Source organism: Alternaria alternata (genome assembly GCF_001642055.1).
Source record: "Alternaria alternata strain SRC1lrK2f unplaced genomic scaffold CC77scaffold_29, whole genome shotgun sequence".
Lineage (NCBI taxonomy): Eukaryota > Fungi > Ascomycota > Dothideomycetes > Pleosporales > Pleosporaceae > Alternaria > Alternaria alternata.
This window is the reverse complement of record NW_017306218.1, coordinates 23,930-45,296: the sequence shown is the minus strand read 5'-3', so window position 1 is coordinate 45,296 and position 21,367 is coordinate 23,930. Positions and strand designations below refer to the sequence as shown.

At 52.1% G+C, this 21,367-nt stretch overlaps 12 protein-coding genes across 12 annotated transcripts; 8 read left to right on the top strand and 4 right to left on the bottom strand.

Annotated features, from left to right (window-relative positions):
- Positions 1-1,746: 1,746 nt before the first annotated feature.
- On the top strand, positions 1,747-2,421 carry CC77DRAFT_1013617 (hypothetical protein; the record flags this gene model as incomplete). The annotated part of the gene is made up of 2 exons (XM_018523850.1): positions 1,747-1,930; positions 2,057-2,421. 2 exons carry the CDS (start codon positions 1,747-1,749, stop codon positions 2,419-2,421), a joined length of 549 nt encoding a protein of 182 aa, XP_018380222.1.
- A 358-nt stretch (positions 2,422-2,779) lies between these two features.
- CC77DRAFT_947914 (hypothetical protein) lies at positions 2,780-3,544 on the top strand (the record flags this gene model as incomplete). Its single annotated transcript, XM_018535170.1, has 1 exon — positions 2,780-3,544. One exon carries the CDS (start codon positions 2,780-2,782, stop codon positions 3,542-3,544), a length of 765 nt encoding a protein of 254 aa, XP_018380221.1.
- Positions 3,545-3,751: 207 nt separating this feature from the next.
- On the bottom strand, positions 3,752-4,420 carry CC77DRAFT_1013615 (hypothetical protein; the record flags this gene model as incomplete). Its single annotated transcript, XM_018523849.1, has 1 exon — positions 3,752-4,420. The coding sequence occupies one exon, from the start codon at positions 4,418-4,420 to the stop codon at positions 3,752-3,754; it is 669 nt and encodes a 222-aa protein (XP_018380220.1).
- Positions 4,421-4,502: 82 nt separating this feature from the next.
- On the top strand, positions 4,503-5,357 carry CC77DRAFT_1025417 (hypothetical protein). Its single transcript, XM_018526065.1, has 2 exons — positions 4,503-5,068; positions 5,296-5,357. The coding sequence occupies exon 1, from the start codon at positions 4,777-4,779 to the stop codon at positions 5,008-5,010; it is 234 nt and encodes a 77-aa protein (XP_018380219.1). The 5' UTR covers positions 4,503-4,776; the 3' UTR covers positions 5,011-5,068; positions 5,296-5,357.
- On the top strand, positions 5,101-5,635 carry CC77DRAFT_904169 (hypothetical protein; the record flags this gene model as incomplete). Its single annotated transcript, XM_018533609.1, has 3 exons — positions 5,101-5,172; positions 5,287-5,352; positions 5,399-5,635. Coding segments are annotated over 3 exons (375 nt in total), but the record flags the coding sequence as incomplete, so codon positions are not given.
- An 830-nt stretch (positions 5,636-6,465) lies between these two features.
- CC77DRAFT_947916 (trypsin-like serine protease) lies at positions 6,466-10,066 on the top strand (the record flags this gene model as incomplete). The annotated part of the gene is made up of 2 exons (XM_018535171.1): positions 6,466-9,219; positions 9,764-10,066. 2 exons carry the CDS (start codon positions 6,466-6,468, stop codon positions 10,064-10,066), a joined length of 3,057 nt encoding a protein of 1,018 aa, XP_018380217.1.
- A 227-nt stretch (positions 10,067-10,293) lies between these two features.
- CC77DRAFT_493669 (DWNN-domain-containing protein) lies at positions 10,294-12,556 on the top strand. The gene has a single exon (XM_018531907.1). It carries the CDS (start codon positions 10,521-10,523, stop codon positions 12,198-12,200), a length of 1,680 nt encoding a protein of 559 aa, XP_018380216.1. The 5' UTR covers positions 10,294-10,520; the 3' UTR covers positions 12,201-12,556.
- Positions 12,557-13,336: 780 nt separating this feature from the next.
- Positions 13,337-14,556, top strand: CC77DRAFT_1080876 (hypothetical protein). Its single transcript, XM_018529327.1, has one exon. The coding sequence runs from the start codon at positions 13,545-13,547 to the stop codon at positions 14,229-14,231; it is 687 nt and encodes a 228-aa protein (XP_018380215.1). The 5' UTR covers positions 13,337-13,544; the 3' UTR covers positions 14,232-14,556.
- A 95-nt stretch (positions 14,557-14,651) lies between these two features.
- On the bottom strand, positions 14,652-15,884 carry CC77DRAFT_1025412 (ankyrin). The gene is made up of 2 exons (XM_018526064.1): positions 15,717-15,884; positions 14,652-15,637 (listed from the first exon to the last, which is right to left on the bottom strand). Coding segments are annotated over exons 1-2 (915 nt in total). The 5' UTR covers positions 15,719-15,884; the 3' UTR covers positions 14,652-14,724.
- Positions 15,726-17,919, bottom strand: CC77DRAFT_1025411 (hypothetical protein). The gene is made up of 3 exons (XM_018526063.1): positions 17,752-17,919; positions 17,279-17,586; positions 15,726-17,232 (listed from the first exon to the last, which is right to left on the bottom strand). The coding sequence occupies exons 1-3, from the start codon at positions 17,828-17,830 to the stop codon at positions 16,102-16,104; spliced, it is 1,518 nt and encodes a 505-aa protein (XP_018380213.1). The 5' UTR covers positions 17,831-17,919; the 3' UTR covers positions 15,726-16,101.
- A 139-nt stretch (positions 17,920-18,058) lies between these two features.
- Positions 18,059-19,183, top strand: CC77DRAFT_974346 (DASH complex, subunit Spc34; the record flags this gene model as incomplete). The annotated part of the gene is made up of 3 exons (XM_018535892.1): positions 18,059-18,123; positions 18,176-18,586; positions 18,636-19,183. The coding sequence occupies 3 exons, from the start codon at positions 18,059-18,061 to the stop codon at positions 18,946-18,948; spliced, it is 789 nt and encodes a 262-aa protein (XP_018380212.1). The 3' UTR covers positions 18,949-19,183.
- An 11-nt stretch (positions 19,184-19,194) lies between these two features.
- On the bottom strand, positions 19,195-20,525 carry CC77DRAFT_1025409 (hypothetical protein). The gene has a single exon (XM_018526062.1). The coding sequence runs from the start codon at positions 20,219-20,221 to the stop codon at positions 19,358-19,360; it is 864 nt and encodes a 287-aa protein (XP_018380211.1). The 5' UTR covers positions 20,222-20,525; the 3' UTR covers positions 19,195-19,357.
- Between the last annotated feature and the right edge of the window lie 842 nt (positions 20,526-21,367).

Genomic DNA, 21,367 nt, shown 5'->3' with positions numbered 1-21,367 from the left:
TCCTAGAATGGGATGAGCAAGTTCATGACAGATTTGGAGCGTAAGGTTACGAAGAAAGGCTAAGAGATTTAGAACTTGAAGTGTTCTGCGAGGAGCTTGACGGCTAAACAATGTGAGCCCGGGGCGCTGGCTGTACATGCATCCGCGCCAGATAGAAGCAATACCAACAGTGTCCTACCTTCTTGAAGCTCGAAGATGTACACACACAGTGTTGATGAACTGCGAAGGACAGAACAGCATATCGACATACTGGAAGCTCTTGTTCGACAGTCGCCTCTTGGTCGTAATAATTGAAGGGTTCTAGCGGATCGGCGCGTATGTGTCTCGCTGGCGGTAGATCGCTTGACCTCAAAGTAGACAAAAGATGGGGTATAGCGGCCTTCGAAAACTGATATGGATGCATCGCCGGTAAACTGTCGAGAATGATTTTTCGTTCGACTTTGTCAACCGTACCCTGTCCGCTCAAACAGAACCCTATTTTGTTCTTGGCTCCCTGAGGTATGCTGGGCATATGACCAGGACTCTTCTCCCATTCGGAGCGCCTCACAAATGTCGAATCTAATATATACTTCAGAATAGTTCTTGGTAGTCAGCTTATCTCACTCATCGCCGTTGAGAATCTAGCAGAGGGTGGTTTGGCCGAAGAGAGTCTGTCGTCTGCGCGATTTCATATGCTTTTCAGACAAAATCAAGAGTCCGATCGGTCTTGTATCGTAATAACATCATTTTCGGTCTTGCCGCGATCCTCGCATGCGCCAGACATCTCTGACGCAATGTCGCAAGCATCACAGCGTCGCGTCGCTGTACGCGAAGAAAAAGAAGAAATGTAAGTTTCAACACACGATGCAAAGGAACTCGTCGACCCAGGAATACAGAAAGTGGCCTTGAAGTTCTAGATGTCGTTCACGACGTGGTTCGGCTACTGCACGTACACCCTACCGTATGCAGGTTGCACCTCCGGTCGCATCGCATAACAGCGGATCCAACACTATCGGTCCTACCTCGTATCGAATTTCATTGGAAAATTCCTCTGGGGTTGTGTCGGCGCGCGCCTATCCGCAGCCTCCACAGTGGAAATCTTGATGCCCAGATCTACGCAGTTGGTTGCACTGCGACTCCAGACACATGAAGAACAACCATGCTTGTGGCGGCGTGCCTTATGCAACCACAACGTTGCGTATGCAGGCCTTGTTCCTGCGTCGATCACCAGAAAACTCTATTATTAGCTAGCCTTGCTTACAACTTGGCGTTATAGTGGGGTAAAACCGTAGGAAGGAACAACGCACGCGAGATTGTGTCTAGTCAGAAGCGGCCCGGGAATGAATCGATGATAGAGGTGTTCCTTTTTGCTTAGTCCGGGATAGTATCGCACTGCACTCATGATAGCAATCGTGGTTGGTGCGACTGGCGACTCACACAAGTCTCGGTCAGAAACCCAATCCAGTGCCGAATAACCGCGGATTATTACACTATTATTGCGCGAATTGCTAATTGGCAATCTTTTTCCTCGTGTGTGCATAAATTTCATTGACTTTCGATGCCAACAATGGTGCACGATCTAGACGGTGAAGAAAAAATGGCTATTCTTATCGTGCTCTTTGTTAGCCGAATAACCATCTTGGGATGACGATACAAAGGCTTGGTGGTTTACCTGGGCAAGATAAAATAAGGTAAGGCTCGAGCGAATGCCCAGCTGTCCGCGAAGTCTTGTCACCCAGGCTATCGCTGCTCAGGGGAATGATCATCATGGTACAACACCCATCGCGTGTTAGCGCTGCAGAGAAATTTGGGACGGCAGCGTGCGCGTGGCCGCAAGTTCTGTGGGTGTGCCTGTCAGGGACCAACCAGGGCCATGCTTTTAGTGTTTGTCGAGGTGGATTCGGCGCGGCCGGTATGACGTTGAGCCCGCATTTTCTTTATTTGTTGATGGGTAGGCGTGGTAGACTTGGCCAAACCTGGAGAGACGGAAGCGTGTCGGCAATGGAAAATTCTCGTGATGTCGAATTAGAGGCCGTGTCGTGGCTTGCCTGAGGGATGAAGAAGTGTCCGTTCGCAGCGCTTCGGTTGGAGTCTGCCGATTTATCTCCCGTCGAATCACGCGACTTTGACCTCGTTTACTGGCTAGCGGTGAACATAGGCCCAAGGGATTTGACTGGTCGCATGAGCAGAGATTCTGGCATCGCGGCCGACCTTCCTAGAACTGCTAAACGCGATGGTGTTGTTGTTGGCGGGGGCCACATGTACGGGTCGCGTGTGTTTGACAGCCAATCCTTCGCGACTCTCCATACGAGGGCCGCCCCTGGGCAAGGTGTTGGGGATGAACACATGATCGCCCAACGGATAACGGATCCCAGTCAGTTGGTAAAGGTCCTATCGTATTGTGGCGCGCCGTCAGTAAAGCGCATGGTGCCGGTTGGCTAGTTCGGCATGGTAGAGACGAACCTGATTAAACCCTGTTAGCACCAGCGATATGGGCTACTTGTACAGTCAGTATATAGACTCGAGGCTGCTCGTTTGCCCCTTGGCAAGCAATCCGTCGTACCCTCCCGTCACTCGCTTTCACATTCGCTCGCTTGCGTTTGCCATTCGTTACCAGTCTTGATAATCGTCGGTCGTTCAGTACTACACCGTGTAATACCTATAATCACCGTTCGGTATCCGTAATCTACTACCGTCAACGCCACCCACAATATACCACACAGTACCCTACTCCAAAATGTCTTTGAAGTTCCTATCACTCGCTCTTGCGGCTGTCGCAACTGCGTCTCCTTTTGACTCTATGTCGAAGGCCACTAGCGACGACCCTTACGAGGCATGCCAACCGCAAGGAGCGACCGGCACAACCCCACCAGCAGTTGGCACGGAGCTCAGCTCTCTCTATACCGATATCCTCTCCTCTATCCAGGGTATCACTTTCGACAAGCGATCTGTTCATGGCCGTGCGGACGGCTTCGGTTGCCGCCAAAGCTTGGACTGTGTCAATGTTCAGAACATCAACATCCCCATGTGCTATGACAAGTTCACCACAAACTTCCAATTCCCAGACGGCTCTTTCGGAAACGTTGCTGCTGGAACATACACCTCCGGAGGTACTGAAGTCAACCTCGTCAGCGGAGACTACACCAAGGATGGCCAGAGTGCCAACATCTACTCCAACAACGAGGCTGAGAAGCCAAACACGTCGACCCTTTCAATTCCCGCTCAATACACCGGCACTGGTGTTGGAGGAGCGATCCCAGTCACAGAACTCGGATCCATCATCGTCTATACCACCACTATTCCAGCCGTAACATACTCTGCACCCACCACCGTTGCGGAAACCGTTGAGGTAGCCACTGTCAGCGGAGTGAAGGTCTCTACCACCGTTCCCGCTACCACCATCACCCAGGCCACAACGATCGCCGCAAAGACCAACGTCGTCACTCAAACAAACACTGCCTCAGCTGCACCTCAAAGCACCGGAGCAGCTGGACAGATGTCTGTTGACACAACAAGGTCCTTCGGAATGTCGGTTGTCGGTGCCTTGCTATATGCGCTCTTGTAAGCAGCTGATTTATTGGAAGCTATGCTCATCGCAGTGTACTAGGTGGACGGATTGATCTTAGGAGTTATATTCAAGGCATTCCTGAATGGATGATACCCGCTGGAGCTTTAGCATACGCATGTTTACACGTACTGTGGCAATCCAGTACTGATGTGCCACGATTAATGAATAATATCCTACCCTTCACATCGGACTCTTTGCTTTGTGTCATGCCACTTTTGATAACTCTCTCTGCATCTTGCTGACTTCCTGGCAATTCACGTCTTCTCCAGGTGCTGTGATGGCTGCTGAGTGGAGCCATGTTAGGTGGGTCCTCCTCTTGAGCTCCTCGATATTTGTACTTCTGACCCCTCCACCGGCTATTAGCGACAGATCTGCTCCAAACCTTGAATGTAATTGATAGAGCTTATCAGCACCTTGGAAGGCGCTCTTCGCCCCACCACTAGTTAACAGGCTCTTGAACCCGCAGCTGACCACTGTTTCAACAGCTTCTTCCAAATCCTCGGCCTCATCGACTGCACGATGAAACGTGCATGGAAGCGGGGCTGCGGCTTCAACCAATTCGCGGTTGCGAGTTTGGTCTATACGACGATTGGCGTCTAGAATGCCAAAGACGAATCCGCTAGCGAGAGGCTTAAGCACCTCCATGTCTTTCTTCATAAGAGTAAACTCTTCGTCTGAGTAGTTGAAGTTGCCAGCTCTTGGTCTAATCATGACATTGATTGGAATCGTGACTTCCTTGCGTACGTGTTGTAGTGTGGAGTGGGAAGGTGTGACCCCGCCAGCGGAGTAGTTGGCACATAGTTCAATCCGATCAGCGCCTGCTTGAGCTGCTACGGTGGCAGAAGAAGCGTTGAAGCAGGCTATTTCGAGCATGGTGTTTTTACTTCGTGTGAGGTGAAAGCTGTAATGTAAGATGAAGAGACGAGCAGTAGGTTGGTTGTGGGGCGAAGCTTGAGCTAGGCTAGTGCTACAAGTGGATTGGCTGACGACATGACTACGCTACAGGCCGACACCATCTTCCTATTTTCCTAAAACCAAGAACCCGTTAAAGGCAGTAGATCAAGGAAGTTCGTATGAATATCTAGGCGGTTCAGTTGTAACAGGAAAGATGACAGTGAAATTGCCGTCAGCTATCCTCCATCTAAGCCCAACGAAGACTGAAAGACGCGGGGTCTTCAGAGTAATGACGACAGATGTTTCTATGGTTATTCAGAGAGCGTAAACTCAGTATGAAGATGATGGAAAGAGAACAATATACCCAACAATGTGGTCTCGTGGCTTGTGTAATGCACATTTTCAAGGGTTGGTGGCTCCCGGATAGTGCACACAAGGTGAGGCTCACTGTGGTGAATAACATGCTCAGAAGCAAATGCCGTTGTTTCATCGCTCACCTTCCTCATCAAGCAGGGCAAGCGCATGGACGAAAGCCCGATGTGAAGGTGAATTCTAACTCACCAGTCTGACCAACAGCTCCGCTTCCCTTCTTCTCTCGGCTTTCTCTGTTGCCACGCAACCTTGAGACTGTACTCCCAATATCAGCATACACAGTCAAAATGTCAGACGAAGAACAGAAGACACCCAGTAAGGCGGCATCAAGCGGCGGCGCCTGGTCCGAACAAGAAAAGGTATGAGATATGAAAGTGAGCTCACTGCCGGGCTCCTACTTGGCACCGATTGGATCGACTGTGCTGCATACAAGCCCTATGTCTCTACCAAGCCCGCCACTGACTGTGATACAGATCGCGTACCTCATGGTTCTTTGCGAGCATGCAGCTGACACCGAAAAATTCGAGTCCAAGACCAACGTAAGTGTTACCTGATGATGGTTTACCACGCTTATACATATCCCAGACCTGCCCTGTTCCCGCCGGCCGCACCACGCTCTCTTGCCGCAAGCTTATTCTCCGTATGAAGGAGAAGCATGGAGAAGATATGGAGAAGATCAAGAATGGCCTCCCTTTGGGCTCTGCTGCCGGTGACGGAGTTGGCGCCACTCTGGACAAACCCAAGACGACGCCCAAGAAGCGCAAGAACAAGACGGTTGAGGGCGAGGACGATCCTGCTGAGGGTTCACCGAAGAAGAAGGCCACCCCGCGTCCACGCAAGAAAAAGAATGAGGCTGTCGAGGTAAAGGATGAAGAGATGATCTAAGAATCTGTCTCTTTGCCCTGCATCGGCTGGTTGTGCTGTCGCATTGTGGCACATTGGGCGGATACTGAAACGGCTCGGCGTTCTCATGTAGCTATCAGGCGCTCAACTCCGTCTCTTCCAAGGTTTCTTTGCTTTGTTCATGTGGCTGGACTTAGATACTGCCGTTGAGCGGCCTGAGAACCACAACTCGATAGGCGTCGCAATGAACCTGTGCCATCTTGCTCATCTCCCGTGTTTGACGCGACATGAAAGTTTAGCCCATGAGCTTTGGGAAAGGGCGCGCAGTGTGGCATGCTTGAGATATGACCGGAGCATGTATTCACTGCTGCCATGGAGTGGATGCGAGTGGAGACGAATGACGATGGTTCGCGAGATGCGGCGAAGCTTGACCGGGGGACCGTGGCGCATGCAGCTGCAGGGCTCTTCAGGCACTTTCCTTCTTGGCCTCAAAGCCATCGCATACTCATCGACTGCGTCTTTTGCCTTTCTTCTTTGCGCCTACTACTTTTAATCTACAGCAGTTGCGTTTGCGCTGCCTCCTTCCTTTAGACGCCTCACCCAGGGTTGGCATGCTGCTTGGCCGAGTGTCTCTCGCCGCCTGCAAACGAAGTTTCCTTGCAACACCTTCACGCACCCTGCCGTTGCCCGTCTCCCGACCGCTCTCCCTCCTTCACACGCGATATTCTACGAGACTTCACAGTCCTAGCGCACTTGCTCTCGGCAAGCGCCCCCTACACACGTCCTCGTCTATAAATAATCCGCCGCCAATGGAACAAAATGGCACAACCAAGCGCAAGCAACCACCAACGTCACCAGCAACAGACCGTCCGGTGAAGCAGATCAAGCCCGAAATAGACGCACACACCTCCAACGGAGTCATGTCGCACTCGCCCGACCAGGAAGAGGCCATGGACGATGCGCATAGCGAGTACAGCTCCCACGAGGAGATTCCATCATCGGCGCATATCACAGCCGTCACAGGACAGGACACGGCAGAGTGGCAACGAACTATAGAGAATGTGGTCAAGAGCGTCGTATCGATACACTTCTGTCAGACGTGCTCGTTTGACACAGACCCGGCCATTAGCTCAGAGGCGACTGGCTTTGTCGTGGATGCTGAGAAGGGCTACATCCTCACCAATAGGCATGTTGTCGGCGCCGGACCTTTCATCGGCTACTGCATCTTCGATAACCACGAGGAATGCGACGTCCACCCTGTCTACCGCGATCCCGTCCACGACTTCGGTATCCTCCGCTTCGACCCCAAGAAGATCAAGTACATGCCCGTCACCGCCCTCAAGCTCCGCCCAGACAACGCCAAAGTCGGCGTCGAGATTCGCGTCGTGGGTAACGATGCCGGAGAGAAGCTCAGTATCTTGTCGGGAGTTATCAGTCGATTGGATCGCAATGCGCCCGAATACGGCGAGGGCTACTCTGACTTCAACACCAACTACATTCAGGCTGCAGCTGCAGCGAGTGGAGGATCCTCGGGCAGTCCCGTAGTAGACCGCGACGGATTTGCAGTTGCGCTGCAAGCCGGTGGACGTGCTGATGGTGCCGCGACCGACTACTTCCTGCCCCTGGACCGACCGCTACGCGCTCTCGAGCTTGTCCGCCAAGGCCAACATGTCTCTAGAGGCACCATCCAGACCCAGTGGATACTGAAGCCCTTCGACGAGTGCCGGAGACTAGGTCTCTCTCCTGCCCTGGAGAAAGAGATCCGCACTCAGTTCCCCAAGGAGACAGGCATGCTGGTCGCTGAGGTGGTTCTACCCCAAGGGCCTGCGTCTGCCAAGGTTGAAGAAGGTGATCTTCTGTTGCGTGTCAACGGAGAGTTGCTCACACAGTTCGTCCGACTTGATGCCATTCTTGACGACAACGTTGGCAAGACTATCTCTGTGACCATACAGCGTGCTGGGGAGAACATGGATGTTGAGCTAGACGTTGGCGATCTCCATGCCATCACCCCTGACAAGTTTGTTTCTGTCGCAGGCGCATCTTTCCACGACCTCTCATACCAACAAGCTCGCCTCTACGCCATCTCGCTGAAAGGCGCGGGTGTGTACGTCTGCGAGGCAGCTGGTTCCTTCAGGTTCGCCGACGGCTACACATCAGGGTGGTTGATTCAGGAAGTCGACAACCAGCCGACACCAGACCTTGACACCTTTATTGAAGTCATGAAGAAGATCCCAGACCGTAAGCGAGTGGTTATGATGTACAAGCATCTGCGCGATCTGCATACTGCGAACACTAGTATTACTGCTGTGGACAGGCATTGGCATGCAAAGATTCGGGTAGCAACACGCAATGACACCACAGGCTTGTGGGACTTCAAACCACTCGCCGATGCCATTCCATCTGTGCCTCCTGTTCCTCGCCGTGCGAACTTCGTCAAGATGAGCTCAAGCTATCCTGAGGCTGTAGACATTGTTCGTAGCTTCGTACGAGTGCATGTCTCTATGCCTATTAAGCTAGATGGCTTCCCCAAGATGAACAAACAGGGCTATGGACTCGTTGTCGATGCTGAACAGGGTCTTGTCCTTGTCTCGAGAGCGATTCTGCCATATGACCTTTGCGACATCTCGCTCATCATTGCTGACAGCATCTTTGTCGATGCCAAGGTTGTCTTCATGCACCCATTGCAGAACTATGCCATTGTCAAGTACGATGCCTCTCTTGTCAACGCTCCTGTAAAGACACCCAAGTTCGCCACCGACTTCATCAAGAAAGGAGCAGAGACCATCTTCTTTGGCATCAACCAAAACTTCCGACCTGTCGTAGCAAAGACTGTCGTCACTGATATCACTACAGTCGCGATTCCAGCTAGCGCAATCACACCTAGATACCGTGCGACCAACTTCGACGCCATCACCGTAGACACGAACCAAGCCTCACATAGTGGTTCTGGCGTGCTGATCGCTGAGGATGGCACCGTTCAGGCTCTCTGGCTCTCGTACCTAGGTGAGCGGACATCACACAGTGGCAAAGACGTTGAATACCATCTTGGTCTTGCAACGCCCAACCTTCTGCCAGTTCTCAACGAGATCCGAGGCGGAACCACACCCAAGCTACGTATCTTGAACGTCGAGTTCCAGACCGTCCAGATGAGTCAAGCCCGCGTCATGGGTGTCTCAGAGGAATGGATCGAGAAGACTGAGACGGCTGATCCAGAGCGCCACCAGCTCTTCATGGTCCGCAAGGTCGATTCAGGTCACGGCGATGGTCTCAACGAAGGCGATGTCCTCCTTACGCTCAATGGCAAGCTGGTCACACGTTCACCCGACCTCGACATCATGTACAACAACGAGTTCCTGGACGCTGTTGTTGTGCGCAAGCGTGAGGAGAAGACTATCAAGGTATCGACTGTCGCAACAGAGGACCTTGAGACTGATCGCCTAATCAGTTTCTGTGGTGCCACTTTCCATCGCCCTCATCAGGCTGTGCGCCAGCAGATCAGCAAAATTCACTCGGATGTTTACATCTCGTCGCGGGCTCGTGGCTCACCGGCATACATGTACGGGGTAAGTGCTAATCTCTTTTTCTTTCTGTTCTTTCTATCACACGTTCTTTCCACACTGGAGCCTGGATACGCCGTTGGATACCGGAGATTTACATCCACATTCTGAACACTTTCCATGGGCTGGGCGACTCCGAAAGCTGGACGCCAGAAACAATTGCTCACCCCCTCTGCGAACATTACCGGGCCTCCCATGGATACACTAGGAGTTTTTTCTTTTGCTTATTAAGCCCACTTTTGTATGGCTTGGACACTGCTCTGGGATTCTGGAAGTTCATCCAGCAAATATGCCCCGGCTCCACTTGGTTTACCATGGATTTACTGTCTGCTTACTCATCATGCTCGGTGTGGGCTCCGAGGACTTCAGAAGGCGGATACCCCTAGGCCTGACTTGGATAGCTCTAGACCCTCGGCACTCATCCTGTGGCTCGGATGGTATTCTGTCGTCGGACCGTGGATTTGCAACCGGTGGATACCTTTAGGCCTTGCTTGTGGCGACCTGCCACCTATCAGTTATCTTAAGAATACCTTACTGACCATGTCATCAGCTCGCGCCTACAAACTTTGTCACACACGTGAACAACGTCCCTACTCCCAATTTGTCGGCCTTCCTCACCGAAATCAAGAAGATCAAGGACAATGAATACTTCCGCATGAAGGTCATGACCTTTGACAACGTACCATGGGTCGCGACCATGAAGAAGAATGAACACTACTTCCCAACCATCGAGCACATCAAGGACGCGTCCGCGCCACTGGGTTGGAAGAAGATCATACACGAGTGTGATGCTGGTGGTGCGAGGGAAGAGATGGGGCCGGACGAGCTGGAGGCGGATGCTGCAGATGAGTAGATACCAAATACCATAGAAGTTGCCAATGCATGGCAAACAATTGGAATCAAACACGCCAGTAAAGTTCTTTCTCTCTTGGAAATCATATCTGGAGTTACCCATGAGAATGGTAGTTACCAGAATGCCTTGGAAACTGCTCGTCGCATGACAAATACCATGGGTCAAACATGCTGATGAAATCTTGAGAATAATGCGTGGAGTTACCCAGAGAGTTTTCAGGTAGAGATAAATTCACAGAATTTCGTGAGGTCCTTTAGCCTCCAGTTTGGTAGAGGACCATCTAGTCTAGTAGGATCCATGGATTGATGGTTTGCGGGCACTAATCGACTTCCGACGTGACATGGCCCGTGCGCACCGCGGGCCATAACTCAGCTTCCGATACCCTTCCTCCTCCGTCAGCTCTACACTCTCTCACCACACCACCACGTTTGAAGCCAAACCACGAATCGCAACCATGACTTCATCGATCTTCTATAAATTCAAGAATTCAAAAGATAGCGAGCGTATAGTATTCAACGGCACCGATCTGAGTGTTTTCGAGCTCAAGAAGGAGATTATCAGCGCGAGCGGCCTCGGCGATGGAACCGATTTCAACCTACACATCTACCCTCAAGATGACCCTGCTTCCGAGTACAAAGACGACACTACGTTAATACCGCGATCCTCTACCGTCATAGCGATTCGCCGCCCAGCGCCTCGCGGGCAGGGCCGAGCTGCCAGATATGTCAACGGCAAGCCCCCTGTTCGTGCCTTTACTACACAAAGCAAGCCCGTCGCGCCTGCACCTCCCACAAGCAATGCGACACCAGAAGATGCTGAGGCCGCGTTTTTGGCTGAGTCGGCGATGGCCTGGGACGCGCAGAAGGAGGCACTTTCACATGCAAAGCCCGTCTACCGCAAGAACAACACCAAGAACGTTGTAGTTCCTTCACATCCTCCTCCTCCAGGCTACGTATGTCGCCGCTGTAATATCAAAGGCCACTGGATTCAGGCCTGCCCTACGAACGACGATCCCGACTTCAAACCCGTGTTCCAAGCGAAGCGCACCACCGGCATACCGCAGTCCTTCTTAAAGAAGGTCGAGAAGCCTGTCGACGAAGAGGCTGCAAAGGGCGTCATGCTCAACGCCGACGGCGAATACGTACAAGTCATGACTGACCAGAAGACATGGGACAAGTTTCAAGAGAAGACAAATGCATCACGAGCGCGCGCAGCAAGCGCTGACGCAGCAAGCAAAGAGCTCCGCGAGCGCGGATTCGAATGCCCCATCGACAATCAAAGATTTGTCGACCCAGTCAAGACACCCTGTTGTGGTAAGACATACTGCCGTGAGTGCATCGACAATGCGCTGGCAGACGGTGATCTGATTTGTCCAAACTGCGCAAAGGAGGATGTTCTAATGGATGATCTCGTTACTGATGACGATATGGTCAAGTCTCTCAAGGCATACGACGCAGAGAAGGCAGCAGAGAAGGAAAAGGCAGCAAAGGCAGCAGTTGCTTCAGAAAATGAATCAGTTAATCAATCACTTGCTACTGACAACGCATCTTCTTCTGTCGCAAATGACGATACAAATGCCACCACTACTGCTACTCCAGCAGCGGCGGCGACTGCTGCGGCTGACGAAGTATCCGATACTGACTCAACCTCTTCAAAGAAGCGCAAGCAGCCTCCTACAGACATCAAGCCTCCCACCGCACCGAAAGCCATGCGTCAAGCGGCCGATCCCGCCTCGAAGATGGAGCAGGACTTTATACAACAGATGGAGATGCTCAAGAACGCACCGATGGGGCCTATGGGAATGCCAATGGGTATGCCTATGCCAATGCAGATGCCTCAGCAAATGGGATTCCAGAACGGCTATCAGATGGGCTTCCAGCCGCAACAACAGCAACAGATGCCACAACAACAATGGTTTCCTCAGCAAAATTTTGGTTACAATCAACAACAGTTCGGTCAGCAGTACAACCAGCAGCAACAGTACGGATGGGGTGGACAGGGACAAGGGCAATGGGGCAACGGGCAAGGGCAGGCACAGGGACAACAAGACCCTAACGATGCGTACGACAGGCAACCGGTCAATCCTCGAGGTCGCAACCGCAGATCTCGTGCACCAGATTTCCGCTACCTTTGAATACCAAGACATACACACGCTTCTCTCACCACGTTACCATGTCACCGCATCTAAAATCACACAACACATCTCAATCACGACTGCGTCAGCCTTCTATAATGAATATCGGGACTGGGCGCGTGATTATGCGGCGTTTCTTTCACATTCGTCACGCAGGATCTAGGGGCATGCATCATGGGCGGTTTGGAAACCACCAGCTTATCACGGAAGCGAGGGAGTGAGGGGGCAATTGCCTTTCACTTTTTTTTTCGGCGTTTTGGTACGATCTCCAATTTACCTTCTCGTTTCGCGGACTCCAGACGAGCTTATTTTAACATGAAATGCAAATCAAACTTCAAAACACTTGACTTGACTTGACTTGACTTGCGCTTTGCTATAATCTGACGTGCATGTTTACTTGGCAAGGAAGTGTAATGAGTTTTGTGACTGAGGGCGTCGATTTCCGTCCTCTCTTCGGGGACAAGAAAAGTGATGTCATTTCAACATCCATAGGATATGTTAGTTTAGAGATGTGGAACGCTAAATTGATAGGCAGTGGTAACGAATCAGTGAATTTAAAACCATATGAACATAATGTGATCTGCCCCATGCCCCCTTGCTTCAGCCCTCATGGAAACCGAATTTGCGAGATCCAACAAAATTGATTAAACGATGTAATGGCCACAATCCCCCCGCGATGTTCGTGACTGCAAAGAGGCAGTGGTCACTGCCAGTGATGTGACGTCTAGCAGTGACCATGGGGCCCACCTTTGCGTACTGTTTAGGTTCACTCCACTCTCCCTATCGCTGTTCTCATTCGAGCAATCTTTCCTTGTCCACGCGATTCACCAAGGAAAATCTCTCTCGCTAACAATCATATCCACTGTAATGTACCATGAGGAAGCCGTTCCCAACTAGATCGCGATCAGATGCGGCAATAAATCTTGCAGTCTCCTTGTGTAACATTGCTACCGTGGATCTGGCGACTTGAACAGACCGTACTCGCAAAATGACGCTTCGTGACTAACATTTACTATCGCAGTCATTGGCTACCCCCGAAAGAGGTTGGTAGGATTACCATATCATAGCCATTCATCATTGGTCCACCACATTATCTTCGCCTCGAGCATAACTCGTGGTCGGTTCAGCTAAGAATTGATGAGAAGGAGCCATCTCATGTGTTGTTATTGGTACCTTCCATAGCTGCCAGCGTACTGCCTATAAAGCCAAATCCTCCATAGCATTCAACCCATCACTCTTATACTCCAACAAGAATCATAATTCTCCCCTCGAGTCTCATCCAACACATCTTTTTCCAACAGACATTCAAATACCAACTTCGTACAACACACTACATTCTAGAAAATGCCTTCCTGCAGCCTTAGACGCCCCGACAGCCCAGTCAAGAACAAGCGCCCCCTTGATACTGGAGCCATTTCTATTAGCATCCATGACGTCTTATCTTGCGCGCCCAGAAATAACATGTTTACTACAAAAGCCAACACAACTGTCAAACGGTCCTCATACACACGAAATCCTCAGACGTACAATTCCAGCAATGTACCTGGAAACAGCTTCAACACCTCGTCTTCCACCACCACAGGCAGGTGTATTCCTCCTGCAGACCGACTGTCTTCTACCCATCACCAAAGTCATGTCCATCCGAACTACAACACCCTAACTCATCCCAACCAACTTTTCTCAGCCCCCTATCGCCCGTCACCTTCAAGTCTCTCCACTCAAAGAGGAGTCAAACCACCCCCTAGTCTCGTCATACCACAAGCTCAGAACCCACCACCGAGGCTTTCCCCTCATCGAGGTCCCAATTCACCTCAAATCTTCTACACCCAACAAGGTCGATACCAGCCTCCAGGCCTCAATGTCCAACGCGGTCAATTTCCAGTAGAACTCCACGAGGCTTGGTATCACCGAGACAGCCAGCACGGGTGCCCTGGATGTGTGCATGAGAGGCTCGTGCCTCACGCTTTCAGCAGGTTCCATTGGCCGGCGTGTCCTGTGTCTGCGACGAGGGAAATGGCTGCTTGGATGTGAGGAGGTAAGGCTTCTAGCACCACATACAAGGAAAAAGCTAACAGGTATAGAAATAACAAGTCCTACCTTGCAGCTTACATTAGCTCCTAACAAGAAAACTTGTAAAAATTGATAGCATTGTAGACTCCTAGATCTTCTATCTATGTCTATATACATCTTAATACGCTTTATTGTAGTAGGAAGAAGTACTTCCTAGGTATGCTTAGAGAGATGTTTAGTTTCTCTCTTTGAGGTAGTATAGGGTAGATTTCTTTGGTTCAGTGTAGAATTTGGCAGAATAGCATCGCCGCGAATCGGGTTGAGAAGCCTCATGCATAGTGTATGATAGAATGGAGATCGGCTCAAAAAGTTTCGTTTGAAAGCGAAAAAGAATACGAAAGAATATGAGTAATGGTACATATATCAGTATACAGTCCGTGACCCCACAACGCCAAAGTTCCGGTCTTCAATGCTCCTTGCTCGATGCCAACCCCTTCTAACACCCAATGTATGCTTATATAGACTCGCCGGTCTCAGCCCTCGGCCTCATTCCATCAGGCGTAAATGTCCACCCCCTACCCTCAGTGGGCGTCATAGCCCTCCTCCTCTCTATAGGACTCCATTCCATCATACCGGGCGCCGGAAGCCCTGCGATAGCCGCATCATCCCTCGCCCGCTGTCTATTGCTTTCAACAGAAGCCCTCCCCTCTGGCACGCCTGCATTCGCGCCTCCCAAACCCTCGGCATCAGTAACCAGCCTGACGCCTGCGGTACGCTGCCGCTCCCTCTCTTTGACCGCGCGTTTCCCTTCTGCTTTCTTCTTCTCAAACTCAATGATGAGAGTCTTGAAATATGCTTCTGCCGCTGTGGTGGCCGAGTAATGAACAGGTGTCCAGCTGTAGCTATTACTCGCGAGCGGATTCGCTCCATACTGCAGTAACATCCTTAGCGCTTTCAATTCTCCAGCCGCAGAAGCATGATGCAGCGCCGTGTTGCCCTGCGCGTCGCTCGCAGAAAGTATACTGGGTCCATGGAGGATCAGCGCGGGGATGAGATGCAGCGTCCCCGAACCAGATTTACACGCCAGCATCAACGCGTCGAGACCGGCTTTGTTCTTCCAGTCTACGGATTCCGGGAAGCGCTTGGCGAGGTAGACGCCGCATTCTTCCTTTCCAGCGCTTGCGGCCAGCATGAGAGGCGTTTCCCAGTCGTTGTTACGGCTGATCATTCCGTCTTCGTGGCCCGCGTCGACGAGAAACTCGGCGATGGATGTGAAGCCATGTTTCGCAGCGAGGTGCAGCGACGTGTTGGAGCGGTCTTCGAAGTCGGGATTGCGTAGGTACGTGTGGTTGTTGCGGATAATGCGTTGGACGAGGGCGAGGTCGTTGAGTAGGATGGCGCGCCGGAGTCGCCGGGGTACGTCAATCCTGTTGTTGGACATTAGGGATGGGTTCGGATGGGCTGTGTGCGGCGGCGGGTCGAGTTACTCTGTGGGATACGACTTACATGGCTGCGGCAGTGAATCATGATTGAGTGGTCAGACGGCACGGAGATGATGGCAATCGCGAAGTGACGTTCGCGAGGGAGAGCTGGTGTGGGGCGGGAGCGTTGGGCCTTGGACAAGCTGCGGGGACGTTCACGGAATCTTGCTGCAACTGGCTAGTTCTCGCGCGGATGCGCAGCATGGATCCATCTGTCAGATTAGCGACTCTTGTAGCATCCATCACATGTCACTGGCGTGTTCAAACTTATGTGGTGACGTCTCGGATTTGTTCTATTCATGCATCATTACGATGTCTGTCCCACAATGTCTGGAACGTCTATCAATGCCAGCCCTTATGCGGCTATCTTACACGCTCACGGAATGAATCGTCCAAGCTGTATGACCCCTCTACAAGCCTTCAAAGTCTCCACCCGCGTCGTCCTCGTCAATGTCACCATCTTGGATCTCCTTGGCCAACTCGCGCTCCCTCTCCCGCGCCTCCTGGGCGTTCTTGAGCTCCAGACGATGTTGGTTCATGGGGTATCGCATTGCCTTGACACACTCGTCGTGCAGGGTCAAGCATGCCCGGATACGCTCGTGGAATGCCTCACCAGGCTCACGAGTTGCGTAGATATCACCGGCAACCTTGGTCTGCATGAATCCTTTCTCGTGATCAATAGAAGCCTCTATGACACCATCGCGGATAGCCTTGGCAACAATGTACTCGGCCGACTCCTCGCTCTCAAGACCAAGACGGATGCAGATGTCGCGGAGCGAGATGCGCGAGTATGAAAGCGACAGCATACGGATACCAGTCTTGATGACGTTTTGTCGCAGGCGGAGGATGAGGGTGTAGGTGCCATCGCGCTGGAAGACGGACGAGGACGTCTGCACCACCTTCAGGAAGCCTTGTAGATCACCAACGCGCACTGCCTGGACGAGGCGGAAGTAAGGCTCCATAGCACGCTCCAGACGGGGCTGGCTGAAGACCTCGCGCTCGGGAATGTCACCCATCAGCAGCTCAACGACTACCAGGAGCTTCATCGAAGCCTGGTAGAAGCCTGTTGCGCAGTGAGCAGAGGGCGACTTGCGGGTGGCACTGATTAGGTGCTCGTGTGCCTCGGTGTAGGACAGCTGAATAGCCCGTATGCGGCCAAGGTAGTACAGGTATCTCGCAACCTGGTTGTTTGGGGCTTGTGGTGGGAATTGCGTCTGCGCAACAAGGAGATCGGCTTGTGTGATGTCGGCGGTCGAGAGGTAGTTTCGGAGCAACAGTGTGGTGACGGATGCCTGCGTATCTGGGTCTTTCCTGAGCACTGCGCTTCGGAGCGCAGCAAGCAGCTTTCCGCGGATTTGGATGACGGGCGACTGCTTCGACGGGGGCTTGGGATCCATTTCTTCGTGGAATAGGGAGAAGTAGAAGTAGGCCTTGGCTGCTAACGAGTCCAATGTCCGCCTGTTCAGCTCTCGGATCTTGTCTACCAGCGTCTCGGCGAACTCAGCTCCCTCTTCAAACTCCTTCTGATCGTAGAGATAGACCTGCGCCTGTTAGCGAATCCAGCAGTCGTACCTTCTGCGAACATACCTGTATCAGAATGGCTATGTAAATGTCCACCTCGGGCAGGGGCTCCTTGGTGTTGTTTTTGTTGAGTTGAACCTCCTCCTTGTACTGGGATACAACGCTCTGTATCGCCTCGCCATCCATGCCAATGTACTCGATGAAGTTGCGCGCCGTGGCGTTGTTTGGAGAGTATGTCAGGATGATGACAGAGCATAGTACACGGTCGGTGAGCCTCTTGCGGAGCGATGATATGGAACGGAGGGCGCGTAGGGTAAAGCGGGTATCGAACTGGGCGACGGCTCGCTCGAGGAGGACAAAGTTGCCCCGGATGTCTGTAGTCGTTGGGTCAGCACGGTGGTAGAGATACTTGCAAGCCGCAATCTCGGTGGCGATGATATGGTTCGGACACATCTTGCGGACCGGCCACGAGGTGGTGCAGTTGGTACAGGGACACTTTGAAGTAAAAGGCATGCTGCGCGGCGAAGTCGTCTACTTACCAGCAATGGCCTTCTGCTCTACGTTCTCGGCCTTGGGCTGCTCGCCCTCGACGACGACGCCTTCCATGCTGTCCGCCATGATGGTCGCTCTTGATGTGTATATGCGGAGAAGACGGAAGGTGCGGGTGATGTGGAGGGAGTGGTGGTGGGTGTGGGTTGGTGTTGATGCTTTGCTGAGGTTGAGCTCCCAGCTTCACTGACGCCAGCGCGGCGGAACATCGGGGAATAGTTATCGAGCACCGGCCGGCCATTGTTTACACCCCGCGTCACCCCGGTACACACTTTCTATATACAGCTGACGCCCATCATGACACTGTTAGATGCACATCTAGAGCAAATCTCGCTATGCGCCGCGTCAATCGCAGAGTTGCCGTTGGTCCACCGTCCATTCACCTGCTATAGCACTCGACTGAACACACCCCAGGTTCGCCCCGCCCAAGATCTTTACCAACGCCTTGCTCCAAAACCACGATATCACGAGCTTGATCAGAGACACTGAAATCCACGAACGCGCTCTATTCTCCGTCCCTCCGCCACCCGCAGCCCCTAAGCACGCCGAACCAGCTCCATCTACCAATAGGCGCAACACCATCTTCAATCCCAATGGAGGTGGCGGCACAAGCACATCTGGAGGCGGTGCAAATGCTGTAAGAGCACCCAGGCGGAACACGGCTGTGGCTGCGGTGCTTGGCAATGAGCTGGTGGAGAGGATTCGACGAGGCGGCGGAGGAGGAGCAGGCTCAGGCCTAGGCTACAGAATGTACAATGGCAGCAACAAGAACGAAGTTGACGTTGAGTCCCTGCTGGAAGGTGCCGAGAAATTGCTCCGGGTCTAGTACGTCTTGGAATACTACAAAACATTACTCGTGGCTAACCAAGCATAGCCCTATACCAGGAATCCACGACAGAATCGCAGCCATGCGCCAACGGCATGCACAAGTCGCAGCTTCGGTAGAGTACTACGAAGCACGCCTCGCCGAACAACAAGCTCAGCTTGGCAAGCTGAGCCGGTCACGAGGAGATTATATGGATGAGGATGTTGACGAGGTCGAAGAGGAGCTGGAGCCTGTTGCGGCGCCAATGACGGAAGAAGATCTAAGACGGGAAGAAGAGGAGACGCGTCAACTTGAGAGAAAGAAGAAGGAACTTGAAGATCGTGTTACCTCCATGTCGAGAGACATATCTGGTCTGCGATGATAGCCCACAAGGGTTGTGACTGTGGTTTGAACTTAAGGCTAGGAGTTACAATAAGATACCCCATGTTTTTGCCTCAAAGATTGGTACTTTCCGCCGTGTGGCCTTGAAGCTATAGCTTCAGAAGGATATTTAATTCGAAGTATTGACACATAGTTGTTTGATCAAAGCCTTCTCAGAGGCGTAGGGTAATAAAAAGATGTCGTAATGTAAGTTCACATAGCAGCAGACACCGAAGGGCACATCTTATGGCGTAATCATGTTTAATTCGTAAGTCATTACTAAGGATATCTTAAGTATTGAAAAGGACATTGAAGAGGTCTCCATATCTATGCCCCAAGCTCGTCATCATAATGATGGACATGTGCTCAGCCAGTGACACCTGTTGTCAGGTATCGTTACCATCAGTCCTTTAGAACAGCGCACCACCAAGCATGGCGCCACCAAGGAAACCAGCTGCGATGGGTAACCCAGCTCCTCCTCCATAGCCGTATCCATACGGCCTACCGTACGGCCCAGCTGGACGCATATACCGTACGCCTGGATTCCCGAACTGTCGGCCACCGTATGGGTTGTATCCGTAAGCTCCCCTTGGAGCGTAAGGACCATGAGGTGGCTCGATGTACACGTCTCTGCCCTGACGGTCCTTGCCTAACAACTGCGGCTGGCCTGTTTCCATGGCGCGTATAAGTGCTTGCCGTGTACGGAGATGTTGAAGGTATGCTTGACGTTCTTGCTCTGCGCGACGGGCACGAGCTTGTTCGCGTTCTGTGTGGGTTTGGCCAGTGATCTTGTCCTTTAGCTTGCGAGAGAACTTATGTATGCCTGTAGGTTCACCAGGCGCCGCAGCACCCTTGCCCTTGGAAGTAGGTCGCGGAGGGAGTTGGTCTTCGGCATCGGAGTCCTCAGCTGTGAGGTCCTCCAGTGTCATGGTCCTATGCATGCGAGTGTGCTTCTTACGCTCTTCGGGGCTCAGCGTATTAAGGAACTGTTCATCGTCGTACGGATGTGTCCAAATGCTACGCGGAGGATCTGCCTTCGTGTCGACGAAGAACTGGTGTGAAGTCTCTGGGTCAAAGCTACGTACCCAGCCGGGAGGTAGCTCGCGCATCTCGTCCTCCATGGAGCGCCGTCGGTCGGGTGGGATGCCATTACGCTCGGTACGTGCTGCAGGACCATCGGTGGAGACACGATGTAAGCCAGGTGAAGGGTCGGCATCGAAGATGGCAGCTTCGTAGCTGGGCGGCGGCTCGTTGGGTGGATGTGATGTCGCCATTGTAGAATTGGTAGGTAGTAGAAAGTGATGAGGTGTGTTGGAGGACGTTCGTATTAGTACAATTGAGGCTGTATGTTCCGATGGGAAGGAGTGAGTATTATAGGACAGCAGATTACAGGTTATTGCAATGTATGTGAATGCATTAGCATCGTTTGGTAGGGGAAGTGGCGTCGATCATGATGACGTCAAGGTGTCTGTGGCTGTGCGACTCGACGGAGCTACGAATGGAGCATCTCCGATGGGATTCTGGCATGTGATGCTCGCCACATTCCTTTCCCCCCTACCATCCATACCACGAAGCATCATGGCTCTAGCATAAATCATGGTAAAAGCTGAGAAATTTTGCGCAGCCACGAGAGCTATCTGGGACCGTTCTGAGTGCATACCAGCCTCGTCTCTCCACCATGTGCGCCTGTCACACTGCAGATCTCTCCACACGGACAGAAGGCGCGTGTCTCACCGCAGTCTCGAGACCGACAACCGAGACCCCAGCCCTGGTTTCGGTAGTCTGAGATCTTGTGTTCAACGCTTCTTGCGCATAGGTGTTTTCTGGATCCATTGCCGACATCATTGTTTCTTGGGTCCGTCAAGCCTGACCGAGGGTACTATCACGAGGGCATTGCGAACATGCTGAACATTATCTTCTAGTCCCTGAATCACAATACTTACACGGCGGGTAGCTTTATCTCGAGTTAAGAAGAACACAACAGCAATATCTTTACCACATTAAGCAGCGTAAGTTTCGCACCACGGGCTATGATCCACAAACTTCAAGACGGCATTTCCATGCTCTTCAAAGACCACAAGAACGCCGAGAAAACCAAATCGGCCTGGGACTACGTCAAAAAGGATGGTCACCTGTCAACTTCCCATCATCCTCTGCTCTACCAGAGACATTTGGTTTCACGTATCCCTGAGAACCGAGCCGCCCTGAGCACAATCCAGATCACTAGCAACTACTCACGAATGCTTTAGGAACGCTGTACCGGACTTTCACTGTTTTCGGTCTCCCTTTGGATACGCGTGTGAAAGATTGGCACCCGTTCCTCGATCATGCGAGCCAGCCATGATTCCACATGTATGGAGACCATACTCCATGCATCTACTGACCAACGCGCAAGCCCTGTATGAGACTACGGCCACCAT